General features: G+C 39.1%; 3 protein-coding genes across 3 annotated transcripts; all 3 read left to right on the top strand.

Moving 5' to 3' along the window:
* The first annotated feature begins 2,315 nt into the window (after positions 1-2,315).
* On the top strand, positions 2,316-8,269 carry LOC137294123 (lysosomal proton-coupled steroid conjugate and bile acid symporter SLC46A3-like). The gene is made up of 4 exons (XM_067825085.1): positions 2,316-3,628; positions 4,068-4,151; positions 4,809-4,965; positions 8,030-8,269. The coding sequence occupies exons 1-4, from the start codon at positions 2,524-2,526 to the stop codon at positions 8,166-8,168; spliced, it is 1,485 nt and encodes a 494-aa protein (XP_067681186.1). The 5' UTR covers positions 2,316-2,523; the 3' UTR covers positions 8,169-8,269.
* Positions 8,270-9,248: 979 nt separating this feature from the next.
* On the top strand, positions 9,249-13,290 carry LOC137294122 (lysosomal proton-coupled steroid conjugate and bile acid symporter SLC46A3-like). Its single transcript, XM_067825083.1, has 4 exons — positions 9,249-10,429; positions 10,860-10,943; positions 11,786-11,942; positions 13,058-13,290. Exons 1-4 carry the CDS (start codon positions 9,283-9,285, stop codon positions 13,194-13,196), a joined length of 1,527 nt encoding a protein of 508 aa, XP_067681184.1. The 5' UTR covers positions 9,249-9,282; the 3' UTR covers positions 13,197-13,290.
* A 1,571-nt stretch (positions 13,291-14,861) lies between these two features.
* On the top strand, positions 14,862-18,333 carry LOC137294146 (lysosomal proton-coupled steroid conjugate and bile acid symporter SLC46A3-like). Its single transcript, XM_067825124.1, has 4 exons — positions 14,862-15,992; positions 16,292-16,375; positions 16,970-17,126; positions 18,115-18,333. Exons 1-4 carry the CDS (start codon positions 14,873-14,875, stop codon positions 18,242-18,244), a joined length of 1,491 nt encoding a protein of 496 aa, XP_067681225.1. The 5' UTR covers positions 14,862-14,872; the 3' UTR covers positions 18,245-18,333.
* Positions 18,334-19,548: the final 1,215 nt, after the last annotated feature.

The following is a 19,548-nucleotide window of genomic DNA, read 5'->3' as shown; positions in this document are numbered from 1 at the left end:
CACGAATAGTTTCACTGCTATCAATCTGATCACTCTCATTTTGATTTTTGTATATTACTAAAGGATGTATAAATATTTTGACGTATTTTTTATTTTGAAAATAATCCAAAATGACCGCCATTTTGGCCACCATGTTGAATTGTCGTGTGTTGCCTTCTCGGCAGTTAAATTTACATAAAAAAATAGCACCGAATGTGTCTATTTATATCCAATGTTGATACTTTTGATGGTTTTTACACTCTTCTAGAGTGGTGGCTTGGGCACAAAACAAGTAATTTTGTATGGTCATGTCTCTTTGAGACAGTGTATTTTAGCGATTCTCCGACTTTTCACGGAAATGTGTGGTGAAGATTTATTTATTGAAAGTTTACATTATTATTGGAACTAGAATCAGTTGTTTTTGTCTTCTGTTTACTTCTAGAGTGACAGTATGTTATGTGGAATTATTTCCTATTTCCCAGAATTCAACATGCTGCCTACTTATACATAACTTGCAGCTAGATACCTCAGACACACGGACATATATAAATATCAGCTGGGTACCTCAAACATGACTTGCAGCTGAGTACCTCAGACACACGAATATAGATAATAACTGGATACCTCAGACACATGAACATATTAAATTGTGTTAAGAGAGTGTATGTTCCGTGATTTGGGTTGTTATTAATCATTATTGCGTTAGTTCTAACTGGGTCACAATTTAAGGTTTTAGTGGTAGTTATTATGGGTCACATTTCCTACAGAGAATTATTTAAGCGGCACGCCTCTAAGGCAGTACTTTAGAGTTACCTCCCTTTGAAAAAACGTAAACACTGCTGTTCTACAGCATTCCACGTTAGTGGCGATGGCCGTATGAGCTCAACCATTCAGGAAATGACTGAATGTATATATAAATGCTAGATGCCGTGTCGACGGACACATTCACTGGAGTAGCATTATCAATATCCGTGAACACCTGATCTACGTAACTGCTGACCGACCGATGCATTAGGGTGTCCTGCATGACCTGCCTGACACCAATCTCATTTTGACAACAGTCGTTAGGTAGCTGCTAAACAATTATATGTGTATGTAAGCATTTATACAATCGTCATTCGTAAATAGCATGAACGATATGTAAATTAAAAGTGTAGTAAATACCGCGTGTCCCTCCAAATTGTTTCCTCTTTAACTAATTTAAGATCATGTTCTAGGTGTCAAGACGGTGGGGTAGCCTGGTGGTTAAGCCTGCATTCGATTCGTACATAGGTACGATGTGTGAAGACCAGTTGTGGTGTCTCCCTCAGCGATATTGCTGGAATATTGACGAGAGCGGAACAATTCACTTACTCACTCAGTCGTGAATTGATGTGAATAGTTTGTTTCAAGGAGGAATGTGCACAGCTCACAGTTTCCTGCTTTCAAGTCACGAGTGAATGCGTGACTCTGTTGCGCCTAATTAACTTCAGAATACAGTCAACAGTATATGAGGTGCTTGAAACTTAAGTCTGACCATGCACGTATCGCAACAATATTACAGCGAACGTAAATTCTTAAGACTTTCTGTTAGCCGAGACATAGACTAAGTTTACAATATATAAATATATGAATGAGTGGGTCACATCGGCAATGTTTCGACCATATCGTGACAACAGTAACCAATAATTTTACGATGCTTTAACCCCGTTTGAGCATACAGCCGATGCCAATCGCAGATGCTAATGTATACTACCACTGATTAAATGACATTTACTATTTACAAAACATATTTTTTTCAAAGTGTATCTAATGATTCTGTTTCTTTAGAAAAAAAGTATTTATGATATGTCACAGTATATAAAGATCCTTCATTATTTGAAATATGTAACCCTTGTGATGGAAAATCGATGCAGTCAGTACAGTAGATAAAATAATTTCTAAATGAATGTAATTGTGACAGGAGCAGACATTCCCATTGTTAATGGACGTGAGATGACCGGAAGCCGAGGAAATCTTGTTGTATTAATAGTTTTAGCTTTGCAGTAAAGGTTGTGAATAAGGGATGATTAATAATGTAGATCTGTGACTGGGAGACAGACCCGTCAAGACCCTCCACCAAAAACAGCCAGGCGGGGTGGTTGACGGTTGCTACCTGGTAGTTTAAGAAATAGTATCGAGCTGCATGAGCAGACGTCGAATAAAGCGCTGTGTCCTCTGGTGGACTCTTCGGTGTTAAAAATAGATATCCCAACCATGAGGGCGTGCGATATTTATATATACCGCTGACGTGTACGCCTGACCTGTGACCTAGTTTGGCAAATCAGGGCGGTTATGCGAGTTACTTCCCAGCTCTCAGTTCACGCGGCGCAGACGACAATACCCACTACATGTTGTATGAGCTAGTGGCAATGGATACCGCCAAGAGGACATCACTGAACATGCTATGACATCTTTATCACGAATGTCAATGACACCACGTTAACAGAGGTCAATCTACTAACACACCACGAGGTTACAATCATGTGGTGTTGACAGACACCTGTTTCTATAAAACAGGCAAACATGGAGTCAACACCGCTTCTCGAAAGAAGGGACGAAGATGACAAGTCGAAACTGGGAAATCTACTCAAGGCCAACGTTGTGTTTCTGGTGTTCCATTTGGCTGTCAATATCCGTAACCCACTGGTGACTCAATATGTTTACAAACGGTACTACGACGAGGAATTTGACAATAGCACCAGCACCTTCAATCAGACATCTACGTGTTACGTCAATGAGTCGGATCCAGGATACCTGTTACAGGAAAGGGTCCAGGAAAAGACATCGGACTTTCAAACAATACTCACAGCCATTGGAAGTTCCTTAGCTGTAATTAGCTGTATGTTCTTAGGGGCCTATTCTGATTATCTTGGTAGACGATTCCTTTTTATAGTGCCTTTAATTGGAGAATGTATCAGGTATGCATCTGTAACAGTTGTTATATACTGGAATCTAGATCTAAGATACATGTACATTGGGGAGGTGTTTGAAGGAATAACAGGAGGATACAATGGAGTGATTCTGGCTAGCTATGCCTACACGGCTGACAACACGCCACCTAAGAATTCCCGGACAATTGGCATCGCTGTCATAGACTTCACCACCTACCTAGCAGCCGCAGCTTCTTCAGCCAGTACAGGATACTTCATCAAAGACACAGGGTTTCTTTATCCCTCGGTGACTACTTTATCAATCATGCTTCTCTCTGTGCTCTTTGTCATTGTTCTCCTCCCAGAAACTATTGAAAGAGAAAGAAGATCCCAATACCCATCTCCAGTAAAGGCTGTGAAAAATGTGTTTGGATTTTACTTTTCCAGAGATTTTGGACCAAAGAGAGGCCTTTTCTGGCTTATACTTGCATCATACTTTTTATCAATGTTCTGTGGGGCAGGGGTGTCTGTTGTTCAATATCTTTTTCAACTAAACCTGCCTTTTTGTTGGGGACCAGAGCTAATCGGGTATTTCAATATGGCAATGTGCCTTGGAATGCAATTGCTAGGGATTCCAGTCATCAAACTTTTCCACCTTTGTACGTCAGATCCAGTAATAGGCATCATAACAGCTTTCATACAGGCAGGAGCCTATGTCCTTATTGGCCTGGCCACCACGGATTTTATGCTTTTCTCGTGTAAGTAGATTGGTTCGTTAGAGTGGTTAAAGCAAATATTAGCCATATTCCAGCTATACAGCGGTAGTCTAAACTGGACCAAAGAATCAAATGATCAACAGCATGAGTATCGATCTACACAACTGAGACATGATGACATGTGTCTACCAAGTCGGCGAGCTTGACCTCTCAAATCCGTTAGTCGTCCCTTACGACAAACATCGGTTGCGAAGATAAATTGTAACCCGAAGCTTTACGTGTGATTCCTAAGTAAATGATCATGACAATGATTTCCTATGTTTCTACAAGTTTGAGAAAAAGAATAGACTTCATATGACCGCATGCATACTGTGTCCATTATAAGATGTTCTGTAAATCGTGTGTGCAACGTATTTGGCATAAACGTGTGACATATGATGCAATATTATCAGCAAATTATTGTTGAATGTCTTTGTTGCAGTTGTGGTGCCCAATGGCGTTGCTTCCCCGTTCCAACCGACAGTGCGAGCTATTATGTCGAGGCTGGCTCCAGCTGAAATGCAGGGTGAGTGCTCAGCCGAACGTGGACGTGGTCATGCACATCGTTCTTGTGTTACATTCAGAGGCACAATTTGATGCTTATGAAATCAGAACATGAATTATGAACAGGTAACTTCAAACAAGAGGATATGAATCCCCAAATGACCTCAAGAAGTAACTTTGTTGGTATGACATCATGAACCAACTTAACATTGAAAACGGGAAGCTCTCACTGAATCTGACAATGATAGTGATTTAGCCACATTTATCATGAATAGTTTCCTCAACATGTTTCATAGTGTTTGAGCAGTGTTGTGTTATATATAGCCTGATGCATGTAAGTTGTAACACACACAACCGAAACCTGGAAATAACTATTTCTATAAATGTTACTGCGTTAATGATGTCGATTGATTTCCTGTCGTTTAACGCGGCACTCAGCAATATTCCATCCATATGGCAACGATGTGTAATTATTTATGCCAGATTATCAAGTGATCAACAGCAAGAGTATCAATCTACGCAACTGGGATACAATGACATGTGTCAACCAAGTCCAAGTGGCGAGCCTGGCCACCCGATCCCGTTAGTCGCCCCTTAATGGTGCGAATAAGTTGGAAATCTTATGAATATATGTGTAAGACTGTGAATACGTATGTAATATGTAAACGTTATTTGCCAGGTTCTCTGTTTGCCGGTATTGGACTTGTGAACATCATCTCTGGCACCATAGGGATGACAACTTTAAACGAAATCTATAATTCCTCTGTGGAGATGCTCCGTGGCTTCGCATTTTTCGCCTGTGCGGGTTTCGAGGTCTTGTCAGGACTGATAGTATTGTGAGTAGACACCACAATCTAATGTTATCTATACACTTATTTCTATATGTTGTTGTTTTAACAAACGTACAATTTAATTCGTAAATTTATACGTAATTTGCACTGACAAGCGAATTAGTTTCATAGTCTTTTTAACAGCGACAGAGTGATATTTACATCTACGCAGATGGTACTCCACTTCAACGAACATGGTACTACAATTTACGTGTTCGATGTTAAAATTGATTCAGAAGTAAATATCTGTTGACTTCTGCTGTTTCTCGAGTAGTCGACAATAGTCTGTTTTATGTGACACCTGGCTTATTGCCAAACATTTCTATTATTCTCGTATATAGTATTTGAAATGCATGTCTTAGCTATACCTAACTAACTTCAGAACGCAATATCACGATCTCATTGACGATATTATGCTGTACTATATGGAAATAAAGGAAGTTTAAGAGAAACTGAAAGTAACTTCTACCGTATACAATAAACAATACGTAGAGAATTCCGTATGTTTCCAATTTGCGGCTGCAGCGCTTAGGTCGGTACAGCGGCGGTATCACTGTTTATATAAGTGATTACTCAGTGAATGATAATATTCAAAAACAGCTCTGTACATGTTTTAAAAATAAATTGTGGTCCTGTTGTTGGAAACATTTGTTTTCAGACACTTGCCTTCTGACAATGTAGACTGTTTGACTATTATGACTATGATGATTATCCTAGTGATGGTTTGAGTGAGCAAGTTCAAATTTACGCCGCTTTTAGCAATATTCCAGCAGTATCACGACACCAGAAATGGGCTTCATACATTGTACCCATGTGGGGAATCGAACCCGAGTCATCGGCATGACGAGTGAATGCGTTAACCGCTATACTACCCCACCGTCCAGTGATGGTTTGATATGCCAAGGAATTCCTTTATAGTTTATAACTAATATGATGTTAATACTGTTGACAACCTTAATGGCAAGATGTTTAAGGATAGAATGGTGAATTTAGATGCATTACTCATAACAGGTGCAGTGATGTAATGACTGTGATTGCCAAACTGTTCTACCAAATTGCAGAACACACTAAGAGACTGTATTCTGGGGTTACGAAACAAAGAAATATTACCCAAACACCCTGGTGGGACAATGAACAAGACAGCATTGTAAACCAAACGTCACTGTGTTCCATAACATGATTGGTTGAAAAAAATACAATCAAATGATATTTGATTAACAGAAGCTGCAAGACTATTCGCTGCGTATTGACACGTAAACATATAGCAAACAATTGTTTTGTTGTGTCATCAAAATCAACAGTGGTGAAGTCATTCAAATCATGGTGTGACGTAAGGTTAGAATGACGTCACAAATGAGCAACTCCAGCTGCCATGTCAATCAGCTGAAACGGCCAGCTGATGACACGTCACTGCTATACCCATACTCGATGTAAACGAGTGCAGACAGTACAGCCCATTGGTTTACTTTTTTTCACAATGTCGATAAACATCTTGTGTTGGCCAATTTCCGGGTGTTATTGAATATTTGAAGTACGGGGGTACCTCATTTGAAACCTCCGGCTGACGCCGTCGGTTCCAAATGTATTCACGGGCTTCAGATACTCAATAACACCCGGAAATTGGCCAACAGAAGATGTTTATCTCCTAAGTTAGCAACCGAAAGACACATCATTTACGTCACATAGAGACAACAAAACGGGCATTTCTTTGTTCGGTGACGTAAGATCCAGCTTCAAGAAAGCTAAAAGACGTAAGGAAAACCGGAGTTCACAGGGTTTATCTAACCAAATCACAGATGAACAATGGGGAACACACCTTGAAGAGCTCCTCGGTACAGATACTCAGACTACACCTCCCACACCAGTACACCCAACGTAGACAGGTCATGTACACTTTAGTTACGATATGGCAGAAATATTGCCGTGTGACTTAAATACTTAACTCACTCACTCATGTACACTAACCAGACTAGTAACAGGAAACCTTGTCCAGATGAACCCACAGATGTTTCTTATATTTTTTGACAATCCTTATAAGAAATTAGAATTGGAGGAAGGTCAAAAAATCTTTATTTATTATTTTGTCCTGTGGAGTTCTGTTTGTAGGTGACATTTCGAGATTAAAACGAGTATGGTTCGTGGCGAATGTGACAGACTCACATTACAACATTAGTACATGAGTGATTAAATTCTGGTGTAGCCATAAAATAGAATCAAACATCTATGTTATTTAATGTTAAGATCATTGGATAGTGTAGGCTATGATACCTGAGTAACAAAAGTTAGACACATCATGTTTCAAAATGGATCTATTTATGCTTTGCTGAGCCAAAAAAATGGAAATGTGAATTTTTTCTGCATCTATTCAAGCTAAGGCAATGAGATAACTTCAAACAACCTTGGTACTCACCAATTAGTGAATCCCCTATATGCATATTTTATAAGAAGTTCGAAACGTTGTTAGACGTTGAAAGACATTTAAGCCGTGATACCCCTTTGCATTTAAGAATTGCCATATCAAGGTATTGATGCAGAAATTTTAATATTGCGGTTGAATGTCACAGGTATAATGAAACTGAATATAACGAAAGTGTATGTCCTCTGTATAAAACCGGAGGTCAGCATTATATAGAAAATGTATATCATGTATTATTTATTTGTAATGTCTGTGACAAACTTAATATCTAAATATCTAACTAAATATCTAACAAAGTTCGCTACATAACCGCATACACATCACACTTGTGTACATCTTTGCAAAACAAAAATGATAATGTAATATACACAGTGTTGGCCAATACTTATATCATGTACAGAAATTGATAAACTCCAAGACGTAGAGCTACAAAGTTAAATTGCATACCCAGTAAATACATTGTCATCTGATTGTATTATAGGCAAAGGCCACTTTTCTGCACAAACACTGTCTGTGTTTGTGTTTCCAATTTAAATGCATTGGCGCCTAACTCTACAGGAGAAATGAATGGTTACGATTCCATCACATTAGCTAAGATTTGTTACTTATCCACCACATTCCATCCAATAACCAAAGACTATTCCCGTGTTACAGGGTGTTCCTGTGTGTATCTCGCCGCATGGTCGACACCGATGCCTCCACTGTAGTTGTCATCAACGAAGAAGACAGGAAAACGCATCCCAACATCTCCCAAGGTACACTCATCTCCGAACCGACGACGCAGCCTCATTGATAAATCCTTTAGACTGATGGCGACTTATTGCGATGTTCTTGTCAAATCGCCATTGTTGTACTAACATGCAGGTAATAAACTGTTATGACTATTAACACATTGACTTGTTCATTCCAGTCTCTTGATTTTGGTGAAAATAGCACCATTTATATACAGAATGTATCTATATGGTAACATGAGATAGCCTGACCTGAACAAACACAGTTCATGACAATAGCAAACAGTATCTGCTCTCTTTAAGGTATGAGTGAGCAGCAGCAATATTCAAACACTCAGAAGTGAATGGAACTATTTCTTGGGAATAGTACCTTTGGTCCGCCCATCGAAATGGTAGTACACAACTTTGGGACTCCTGCAGGTTGTTAAAGATGTTGAAGACTGAACACACCTGTGTTGAAAATTGTTACGTTTCATTCCTGTTCTGTTACAGTTGCAGATAACAGTTTTCTGTTATATTAGATTTGTGGGCTTTTGTTTCTTAAATTTGCACAACAATCGTATACATCATAGTCTCTACTCTGTGGTTGTCCAATAATGAATAGAGCAATAGGTATAATACCGTATTGTCAAGGACAGTCGAGATGAAGGACGGTTTTGATAAACATAACTTCCTGTCATATGACAAGGTGATAAAGCTGATAACAGCAGCTAGTTACGGTTACATATGACTGGATTGTCTGGTCACCATTCGATTATTTAGGGACTGCCGCCATATTGCAGGAACACTGCTGAGTACAACGTTAAACAACAAACCAAACAACACCAAATGAATCCGACTAAACAAATATATAATTAAGCATTTTCCAAAGCAGCCCTATATTGCGACATCATATCGTTTGACATGGTATCTTTTTGCGGTATATAATTGATAGTGGCCAAGATAAACCAAAGAATATATATTCATAAGGTGATGTATTTGATACAGACGTGAAGGTGTGTTTCGGTCCTCACGTTTGCAATGTTTCGACGTTTTACGCCCCAGTACGTTTGATCATTCGCTCTACGCGTGATGTAAACGTATGTCTCGATAGCTGGAGACTCGATCATTATCAATTATGTCAGCAACACTGCGATAACAGGGGTCGGGGTACTACCAGAACACAAAGTTACAATCATGTGGTGTAGACAGTCACCTGTTTCTATGATAAAGACAAACATGGAGTCAACTCCGCTTCTCGAAAGAAGGGACAAAGATGACAAGTCGAAACTGGGAAATCTACTTAAGGCCAACGTTGTGCTTCTGGTGTTCCATTTGGCTGTCAACATCCGTAACCCACTGCTCACACAATATGTTTACAAACGATACTACGACGAGGAATTTGACAACACTACCAGCACTTTCAATCAAACATCCCAGTGTTACGTCAATGAGTCGGATCCAGGCTACCTGTTACAGGAAAGGGTTCAGGAAAAGACATCGGACTTTCAAACAATACTCACAGCCATTGGAAGTTCCTTAGCTGTAATTAGCTGTATGTTCTTAGGGGCCTATTCTGATTATCTTGGTAGACGATTCCTTTTTATAGTGCCTTTAATTGGAGAATGCATCAGGTATGCATCTGTAACAGTTGTTATATACTGGAATCTAGATATAAGATACATGTACATTGGTGAGGCGTTTGACGGAATTACAGGAGGATACAATGGAGTGATTCTGGCTAGCTATGCCTACACGGCTGACAACACGCCACCTAAGAATTCCCGGACAATTGGCATCGCTGTCATAGACTTCACCACCTACCTAGCAGCCGCTGCTTCTTCGGCCAGTACTGGATACTTCATCAAAGAGACAGGATTTCTTTATCCCTCAGTGACTACTTCATCAATTATGCTTCTCTCTTTGCTCTTTGTCATTGTGCTTCTCCCAGAAACAATCAACAGACAAAGAAAATCCCAATACCCATCTCCAGTGAAAGCTGTGAAAAATGTGTTTGGATTTTACTTTTCCAGAGATTTTGGTCCAAAGAGAGGCCTTTTCTGGCTTATACTTGCGTCATACTTTTTATCAATGTTCTGTTTTGCCGGAGTGTCAGTTGTTCAATATCTTTTTCAACTAAACCTGCCATTTTGTTGGGGTCCAGAGCTAATCGGGTACTTCAATATGGGGATGTACCTTGGAATGCAGTTGCTAGGGATTCCAGTCATCAAACTTTTACACCTTTGCTCGTCAGATCCAGTAATAGGTATCATAACAGCTTTCATACAGGCAGGAGCCTATGTTCTTATTGGCCTGGCCACCACGGACTTCATGCTTTTCTCGTGTAAGTAGATTGGTTTGTTGTTTAACGCCGAACTCAGCACTAATCTCGCAATATAGCTGCGGTCTGTAATACTCGAATCTAGATCAGACAATCAAGTGATCAACATCATGAGCATTGCTCTACAATGATCCAACCAAAACAACCATCCCCGTCATCCGATTCGAGCAGTCGCCTCTGACGACAAGCATGAGTTGATGAATACCAATTCTAACCTTTTTTCATATATGAGATCATGACAGTGTTCTAAGTGATTTCCTACTCTTCTTCAAGTCGACATATCCTTTGACATAATTCTAGACATTCACAACGTATATAAACATATGTTTGCCTTTTCAGGATTACTTTATTAAATTATTGTGCAAAATTATTGACATATGAGACAGTATTGTCACCTTCTGCCAATTATTGTTGTTGAATGTCTTTGTTACAGATGTGGTGCCCAATAGCGTTGCTTCTCCGTTCCTACCGACAATGAGAGCTATCATGTCGAGGATGGCCCCTCCTGAAATGCAGGGTGAGCACGCTGACATGACGAGGTCATGCACATCGATTTTTTTTGACAGTCACTTTCTAATATATGACACACAAAGACTCTTACTTTATCGAGATGAAATCAAACATGACTTGAAAGCAGTGAACTGAATTTAAACAAGAGAAAGTGATTCAGAAAATCAAGAAGCAAAATTTTTGGTAGTACATTATTAACAGGCTTAACTTTGAAGACACCAAACCCTCGCAGAATCGGACAATGACATTGATTTAAGTATATTTATCATGCATAGCTTCCTTTGCATATTTGATAGTGTCTGAGCAGCGATATGTCATATATTAATGCTTTGAAAGAAATCTTCCTTGGGACATTCTTTATACCTTTAATCAAATGGTCCAGGAGCGACTCTTAATACGCAACTGTCACATGTTTTGGGCTTTGCTGTGATACCCAGTAAGATCCGGATTAGAAATGATCTTCATTAATCCATGCTTGCCGTTCAGTGACTAATGAGGTCCTGTGGTCTCGATCCCTGACTTGTTTGACACGTCATCATACCTGCGCAGCTCAGTGTTCCTGTTAATGGTTGTTCCATTAAGACTTGATTATTTACAACTGACTTCCACATTACACTACAAAGCAAAGAAATACAAATACTTACTCAAGAGCAATTTAATTTCACCTTTGAATAAGTGAGAAACTAACTTAAAATGACATTAATAGTTTGAAACTTCTAACTGGAAATTGAATAGTAGTACGTATATATTTTCAATAGCTTTCTAGCAATAAGAAAAACATATTAATTAATCATTAATACCTTTGTAAAACTGTGAATACGTGTGTAATATGTGAACGTATTTTTCCAGGTTCTCTATTTGCCGGTATTGCCCTTGTGAACATCATCTGTAACGCCATAGGGATGACAGCTTTGGATGAGATCTACAATGCCACTGTGGAGATGCTCCGTGGCTTCGCCTTTTTCACGTGTGCGGGATTCCAGCTCTTGTCAGCAGTGGTAATAATGTGAGTACACACCATAACCTGAAGTATCCAAGAGGTTAAAAAGTCGAATGCATGGGTTCCATTCCCCACAAGGTCACACTATGTGACGTCAGTTTTTGTGCCTCCCACCTTTACATAGCTGGAATATTGTTAAAGGCGGCATAAAACCATACTCACTCAGTCACTTTATGTCATTGTTTTACTCTTTGCCATCTAATATCTAATGTTGCTTTGACCATAGTCTATATAAAATTATCGACCAGATAGCTCCACAATGCCTCGAGAATCCTGTTGAGTCGAATTCTCGGTTGGGTTGAATTAACATCAGTCCCTGCCGATCATTGTTTTTACCCTGATTTCTTGTACAAGATGTGTCGAACTCCCGGTTTTGTCGAATTATTCTTAATACTTTTGCATATGTATTTATCATTAAGGATAAAGTGATTCAGTTAATTAATTTTTTACAGATTTCAACTTAATAATTAGTTCTGCTACAAAGATCTATTGTTCGTATGTACTGACTACTGTTGAAAAACGATGATGTAAGCACTTTGATCGTGTGTGTTCTTGGTCATTTCTGTGCTGACACAACTGTCGAACACTGGGATTTGTGGAACTTTGGAACATATTTTCTCTAATAAACGACAACATTTGCGGGTCTATTTTTGTTACATATGACCTGTATACCGATTTAACAGCTGTGGCATTAATGCGGTACTATCAGAACATACAATTAAGTAACGTTTCCCTTAAATGTATCAGATATTTGTTAAATCGTTTTAACTGAGATGATGCTTTAAAACCAGTTGAATTGTATGACCATACAGAGAGGCCAAATGAAAATCAGTATGTTGACGAACAGTTATATATAGTCTATATTTGTTTAAACACTATCAGGATCTCATTCACGACATCCTACTGACGTGTATGGAGATAAAAGTGGCTCCCGCGAATATGAAGGTAGAGGATCATAGTAAGATACACTGTTTCTCATCCTGACGCTTGCAATTTAAGCGCATTGTTGCCTAATATCTGCAAGAGAAACAACTGATCAGATTCGCTATGACATATCACAAATCCTGCACGGAAAAATCTGTATATGAATATTATGACTAATCGATATTCCTGTGTTACAGGGTGTTCCTGTGTGTATCTCGCCGCATGGTCGACACCGATGCCGCCACTGTAGTTGTCATCAACGAAGAAGACAGGAAAACTCATCCAAACATCTCGCAGGGTAAACTCATCTCCGAACCGACGACGCAGCCTCATTGATGAATCCTTTAGACTGATGGCGACTTATTGCGATGTTCTTGTCAAATCGCCATAGTTGTTGTAACATGCAGGTAGTAAACTGTTATGAATATTAGCACATTGACTTGTTCATTCCAATCTCTTGATTTTGGTGAAAATGGCATCATTTATATACAGAATGTATCTATATGATATGGTGAGTGCTTGAAGCACGTTGTGATTCATGGGTGAATGAGTCTGGTTTTACGTCGCACTCAGCAATAACCCATAATTACACTTCTGTAACTATTCGATTCGGAACAGACAACCCACTGATCAGTATTAATAGCATGAGCATCGACCTACACAACTAGGATGACATGTCTCCAACAAGTCAGCGAGCCTGACCATTCGATCCACAAAACGTTTCTTAGAATATCCTTACTGCTTCATCAGGTGACATTACTGCATCATCTCCATGTGATGGTATTTACAAGTGATACACATAAGGAAGGGGGTTTCATGGATGTCAGCTTCTTCATTATGAGGGGCACAACGTTTCGGGGTATATCTTTACTCCTTCATCACCTGCTCCTCTTAACATAGTAGCTGACATTCATAAAACTCCCATTCTTATGTATGTCACTTCTAAACACCATTCAAACACCACCTGTATGTGGCCTTCCTCTAGCATTCAGGGATATCAGTCAGTGTTATCACTAATGTACGGTATGTTAGTTGGTAACTAAACATGATAAGATTACACCTCCACTCCTCCGTCAACATGAGATAGCCTGACCTGAACAAACACAGTTCATGACAATAGCAAACAGCATCTGCTCTCTTTAAGGTATGAGTGAGCAGGAGCAATATTCAAACACACAGAAGTGAATGGAACTATTTCTTGGGAATAGTACATTTGGTCCGCCCGTCGAAATGGTAGTACACAACCTTGAGACTCCGACAGGTTGCTAAAGATGTTGAAGACTGAACACACCTGTACTGAACATAGTTACGTTTCATTCCTGTTCTGTTACAGTTGCAGATAACAGTTATCTGTTATATCAGATTTGTGGGGTTTTTTTCTTAAATTTACACAACAATCCTATACATCAGAGTCTCTACTCTGTGATAGTCCAATAATGAATAGAAGAGCACTTGGCATTGTCAAGGACAGTCGACATGATGGGCGATTTTGATAAACTTCCTGTCATATGACAAGGTGATAAAGCTGATAACAACAGTTAGTTACGGTTACATATGACTGGAATGTCTGGTCACGATTCGATTATTTACAGAGTGCTGCCTTATTGCAGGAACACTGCTGAGTACAACGTTAAACAACACACCAAACAACACCAAATGAATCCGACCAGCCAAATGTATAATTAAGCATTTCCCAAAGCAGCCCTCCATTGCGACATCATATCGTTTGACATGGGATCGTTTTGCGGTATATGATTCAAGATTAAAAAAAGAATTTATATTCAAAGGGTGATGCATTTGATACAGACGTGAAGGTGTGTTTTGGTCCTTAATTCTGCAATGTTTCAACGTTTCAGAAACGAGTAAGTTTGATCATTCGCTCTACGAGTGATGTCTCAATAGCTGGAGACCCGATCATTATCACTTATGTCAGCGACACTGCGATAACAGGGATCGGGGTACTATCAGAACACAAAACTACAATCACGTGGTGTAGACAGTCACCTGTTTCTATGATAAAGACAAACATGGAGTCAACTCCGCTTCTCGAAAGAAGGGACGAAGATGACAAGTCGAAACTGGGAAATCTACTCAAGGCTAACGTTGTGTTTCTGGTGTTCCATTTGGCTGTCAATATCCGTAACCCACTGCAGACACAATATGTTTACAAACGATACTATGACGAGGAATTTGACAACACTACCAGCACTTTCAATCAAACATCCCAGTGTTACGTCAATGAGTCGGATCCAGGCTACCTGTTACAGGAAAGGGTTCAGGAAAAGACATCGGACTTTCAAACAATACTCACAGCCATTGGAAGTTCCTTAGCTGTAATTAGCTGTATGTTCTTAGGGGCCTATTCTGATTATCTTGGTAGACGATTCCTTTTTATAGTACCTTTAATTGGAGAGAGTATCAGGTATGTGTCTATAACAATTGTTATATACTGGAATCTAGATATAAGATACATGTACATTGGTGAAGTGTTTGACGGAATTACAGGAGGATTCAATGGTGTGATTCTGGCTAGCTATGCCTACACGGCTGACAACACGCCACCTAAGAACTCCCGGACAATTGGCATCGCTGTCATAGACTTCACCACCTACCTAGCAGCCGCTGCTTCTTCAGCCAGTACTGGATACTTCATCAAAGAGACAGGATTTCTTTATCCCTCAGTGACTACTTCATCAATTATGCTTCTCTCTTTGCTCTTTGTCATTGTTCTTCTCCCAGAAACAATCAACAGACAAAGAAAATCCCAATACCCATCTCCAGTGAAAGCGGTAAAAAGTGTGTTTGGATTTTACTTTTCCAGAGATTTTGGTCCAAAGAGAGGCCTTTTCTGGCTTATACTTGCATCATATTTTCTATCCAATTTCTGTGTGGCCGGAGTGTCTGTTGTTCAATATCTTTTTCAACTAAACCTGCCTTTTTGTTGGGGACCAGAGCTAATCGGGTACTTCAATATGGGGATGTACCTTGGAATGCAGTTGCTAGGGATTCCAGTCATCAAACTTTTACACCTTTGTACGTCAGATCCAGTAATAGGTATCATAACAGCTTTCATACAGGCAGGAGCCTATGTTCTTATTGGCCTGGCCACCACGGACTTCATGCTTTTCTCGTGTAAGTAGATTGGTTTGTTGTTTAACGCCGAACTCAGCACTATTCCAGCAATATTCCAGCACGAGTTGCTGAATACCAATTCTAACCTGTTTTCATGTATGAGATGATGACAGTGTTTTAAGTGATTTCCTACCCTTCTTCAAGTCGACATATCCTTTGACATAATCCTAGACATTCACAACGTATATAAACATTAGGATTACTTTTTTTCAATTTATTGTGCAACATTACGTGGTGTGACATATGAGACAGTATTGTCACCTTCTGCCAATTGTTGTTGTTGAACGTCTTTGTTACAGATGTGGTGCCCAATAGCGTTGCTTCTCCGTTCCTACCGACAATGAGAGCTATCATGTCGAGGATGGCCCCTCCTGAAATGCAGGGTGAATACGCTGACGTGACGAGGTCATGCACATCGATTTTTTTTGACAGTCACTTTCTAATATATGACACACAAAGACTCTTACTTTATCGAGATGAAATCAAACATGACTTGAAAGCAGTGAAGTTAAGTTAAACAAGAGAAAGTGATTCAGAAAATCAAGAAGCAAAATTGTTGGTAGGACATTGTTAACAGGCTCAACTTTGAAGACATCAAACCCTCGCAGAATCGGACTATGACATTGATTTAAGTACATGTATCATGCATAGTTTTCTCTGCATATTTGATAGTGTCTGAGCAGCGATATGTCATATATTGATGCTTGAAAAGAACCCTTTCTTGTGACATCCTTTATATGGACATTAGTTTAAATTAGTGATGATGATGAACTTAAAATGACATTAATATTTTGTAACGTCTAATTGGAAATTGAATAGTATTACGTATATGACATTTTCAATGGGTTTCTAGCAGTAAGAAAAAATATAGTATTAATTGTGAATAAGTAGGTAACATTATTAATAATTATTACTTAATAATTAATACCTGTGTAAAACTGTGAATACGTGTGTAATATGTGAACGTATTTTCCCAGGTTCTCTATTTGCCGGTATTGCGCTTGTGAACATCATCTCTAACGCCATAGGGATGACAGCTTTGGATGAGATCTACAATGCCACTGTGGAGATGCTCCGTGGCTTCGCCTTTTTCACGTGTGCGGGATTCCAGCTCTTGTCAGCAGTGGTAATAATGTGAGTACACACCATAACCTGAAGTATCCAAGAGGTTAAAAAGTCGAATGCACGGGTTCCAGGTAGCTCCACTCGAGTCCTAATGCCTCGAGAACTCTATTGTGTCGAATTCTCGGTTGGGGTGAATTCACATCGGTCCCTGCCCTTATTGTTTTTACCCTGATTTCTTGGATATTATGTGTCGAATTCCCGGTTTTGTCGAACTAGTCTTAATACTTTTGCATGTATATTTGTCATAACGAATAAAGTGATTCAGCTAATTTAAATTTTTACAGATTTCAATTATTTAATGATCAGTTCTGCAGTAAAGATGTATTGTTCGTATGTACTGCCTACTGTACAAAAACAATACTGTAAGCACTTTGGTCGTGTGTTTACTTGGTCATTTCTGTGCTGACACAATTGTTGAACACTCGGATAAGTCGAGCTTTTCCCTTTTGTCCTGAAAAAAACAACACAACGAGATGTAACTATATAGTTTCCCCAGTAAACGACAACAGTTGCGGGTCTATTCTATGTTACATGTGGCCTGTATACCGATTTGATGGACACAGCTGTGGCATTATTGAGGCACTATCAGAACATGCAATTAAGTAACCCTTCCCTTAAATGTATCAGAGATTTGTTAAATCGGTTTAACTGAGATGATGCTTTGACACCAGTTGAATTATATGAGCATACAGAAAGGCCAAATGAAAATCGACAATCAGTATGCTACCAAACAGTTAATATAGTCTATATTTGTTTAAACACTATCAGAATCTCATTCACGACATCCTACTCCGAAAAGTGGCGAATAGGAAGGTAGAGGATCATAGTAAGATAGACTGTTTCTCATCCAGACATTTGCAATTTAAGCGCATTGTTGCCTAATATCTGCAAGAGAAGCAACTAATCAAAACTGACTCATATTCGCTGCATATTACAAATCCTGCAAGGAAAAACCTCTCCATGTATATTATAACCAATCGATATTCCCGTGTTACAGGGTGTTCCTGTGTGTATCTCGCCGCGTGGAGGACACCGATGCTTCCACTGTTGTTGCCATCAACGAAGACGACAGGAAACCTGATCCCATCGTCTCCCAAGACAAACCCATCTCCGAACCGACGACGTAACGTCCCTGCCTATGCAAGACTGCTGACGACCTAAAACACATCATTGTCATAACTGTCTTAACATACATGTAATAAATCATTATTAATATTAACGCATTAACGATTCTTGATTATAGCAATAATATGATCATTTATGTTGCACAAAATGCATCCATATGGCATTACTAAATTATGCGATGGTGAGTGTTTGAAAAACGTTGTGATTCATAATTAGCACTCAGCAATGTTCCAGTTATATTTCGACTGTCTGTAAATAGGCGAATCTAGAATAGAAACCCCAATGATCAACAGCATGAGCATCGATCTCTTGAGATAAGATGACATGTGTCAACCAAATCAGAGAGCCCGACCACCCGATCCACACAACGTTTCAGACTTTATCCTTACTCCTTCATCGGGTGAAATTACTGCATCTCCATGTTGGTGTTGTGTCAGGTTTTTCGAGTGGCATTTAGAAGTGATAGTCAAAAGGAAAACAGTTTTATGCGTGTCAACAGAGTTGGAACAGAAATGCTCAAACACACAGTAGTGAGTGATACTATTTCTTGAGAATATTTTCTCTGATCCATGCTCTCTAGTATCTGGAACTCGTACTTCCACACGTACGTTGGAAGTTATTACGTTTCAATCCTCCTCTGACAGTTATATCGTTTATGAAATACACTTTTAAGAATGTCAAAATCCTGGGGTTGTTTTCAGTTTGTGGTTGTGGTCCTGGAATGAATACAATGTTTGACATCATAAGGACGAGTTGATAGGCGATATTGATCAATATTACCTCCTGGCGTATGGTAAACTGATAACGTTAATAATATAAATAATATAGATAGAGATATAGATGATTTCATCGAAGAAAGATTTCCCCACTAATTTGGGGAAACCAACTGCTGCAATATTTTGCAAAATTTAGTGTAAAACACATTTGGGTGGAGTAAGTGTCTATATGCATACTAGCAAGTCTACAAGTATATATTATCTACAGGGTATAGTTTAGGTTTGTTCCAGAGCGATCCTATATCAAGTATTGATTGACGTCTTTTCTGATTTTTTTGTAGATGTTGGATAGTAGCCAAAAGTAAAACAAACAAACAAACAAGAAATGTGTGTTTAGTGGTGATGTATTGGATGTGGTTTGGTCCTTAAGTTTGCAGTGTCTCGGGCCACTTCTTGCAGTTCAGTAAATTTGATCAAGTTTAAAATGCTTTGTTAAAATTGGACATACCCTTATGTCACTGAAAAAGTTTAAATTTATTTTATTCAGTAATTAAGCCGATGATTTGTATAAGGTACGTCTGGGTATGTCT

Source organism: Haliotis asinina, chromosome 8, assembly GCF_037392515.1.
Source record: "Haliotis asinina isolate JCU_RB_2024 chromosome 8, JCU_Hal_asi_v2, whole genome shotgun sequence".
NCBI lineage: Eukaryota > Metazoa > Mollusca > Gastropoda > Lepetellida > Haliotidae > Haliotis > Haliotis asinina.
This window is presented reverse-complemented; position numbering and strand designations above follow the sequence as displayed.

Coding starts and splice junctions, on each gene's coding strand:
- LOC137294123 (XM_067825085.1), top strand. CDS start 2,524: ATGGAGTCAACACCGCTTCTCGAAAGAAGGGACGAAGATGACAAGTCG. Junction 3,629..4,067: donor GGATTTTATGCTTTTCTCGT/GTAAGTAGATTG, acceptor TCTTTGTTGCAG/TTGTGGTGCCCAATGGCGTT. Junction 4,966..8,029: donor TTGTCAGGACTGATAGTATT/GTGAGTAGACAC, acceptor CCCGTGTTACAG/GGTGTTCCTGTGTGTATCTC.
- LOC137294122 (XM_067825083.1), top strand. CDS start 9,283: ATGTGGTGTAGACAGTCACCTGTTTCTATGATAAAGACAAACATGGAG. Junction 10,430..10,859: donor GGACTTCATGCTTTTCTCGT/GTAAGTAGATTG, acceptor TCTTTGTTACAG/ATGTGGTGCCCAATAGCGTT. Junction 11,943..13,057: donor TTGTCAGCAGTGGTAATAAT/GTGAGTACACAC, acceptor CCTGTGTTACAG/GGTGTTCCTGTGTGTATCTC.
- LOC137294146 (XM_067825124.1), top strand. CDS start 14,873: ATGATAAAGACAAACATGGAGTCAACTCCGCTTCTCGAAAGAAGGGAC. Junction 15,993..16,291: donor GGACTTCATGCTTTTCTCGT/GTAAGTAGATTG, acceptor TCTTTGTTACAG/ATGTGGTGCCCAATAGCGTT. Junction 16,376..16,969: donor GGCCCCTCCTGAAATGCAGG/GTGAATACGCTG, acceptor GTATTTTCCCAG/GTTCTCTATTTGCCGGTATT.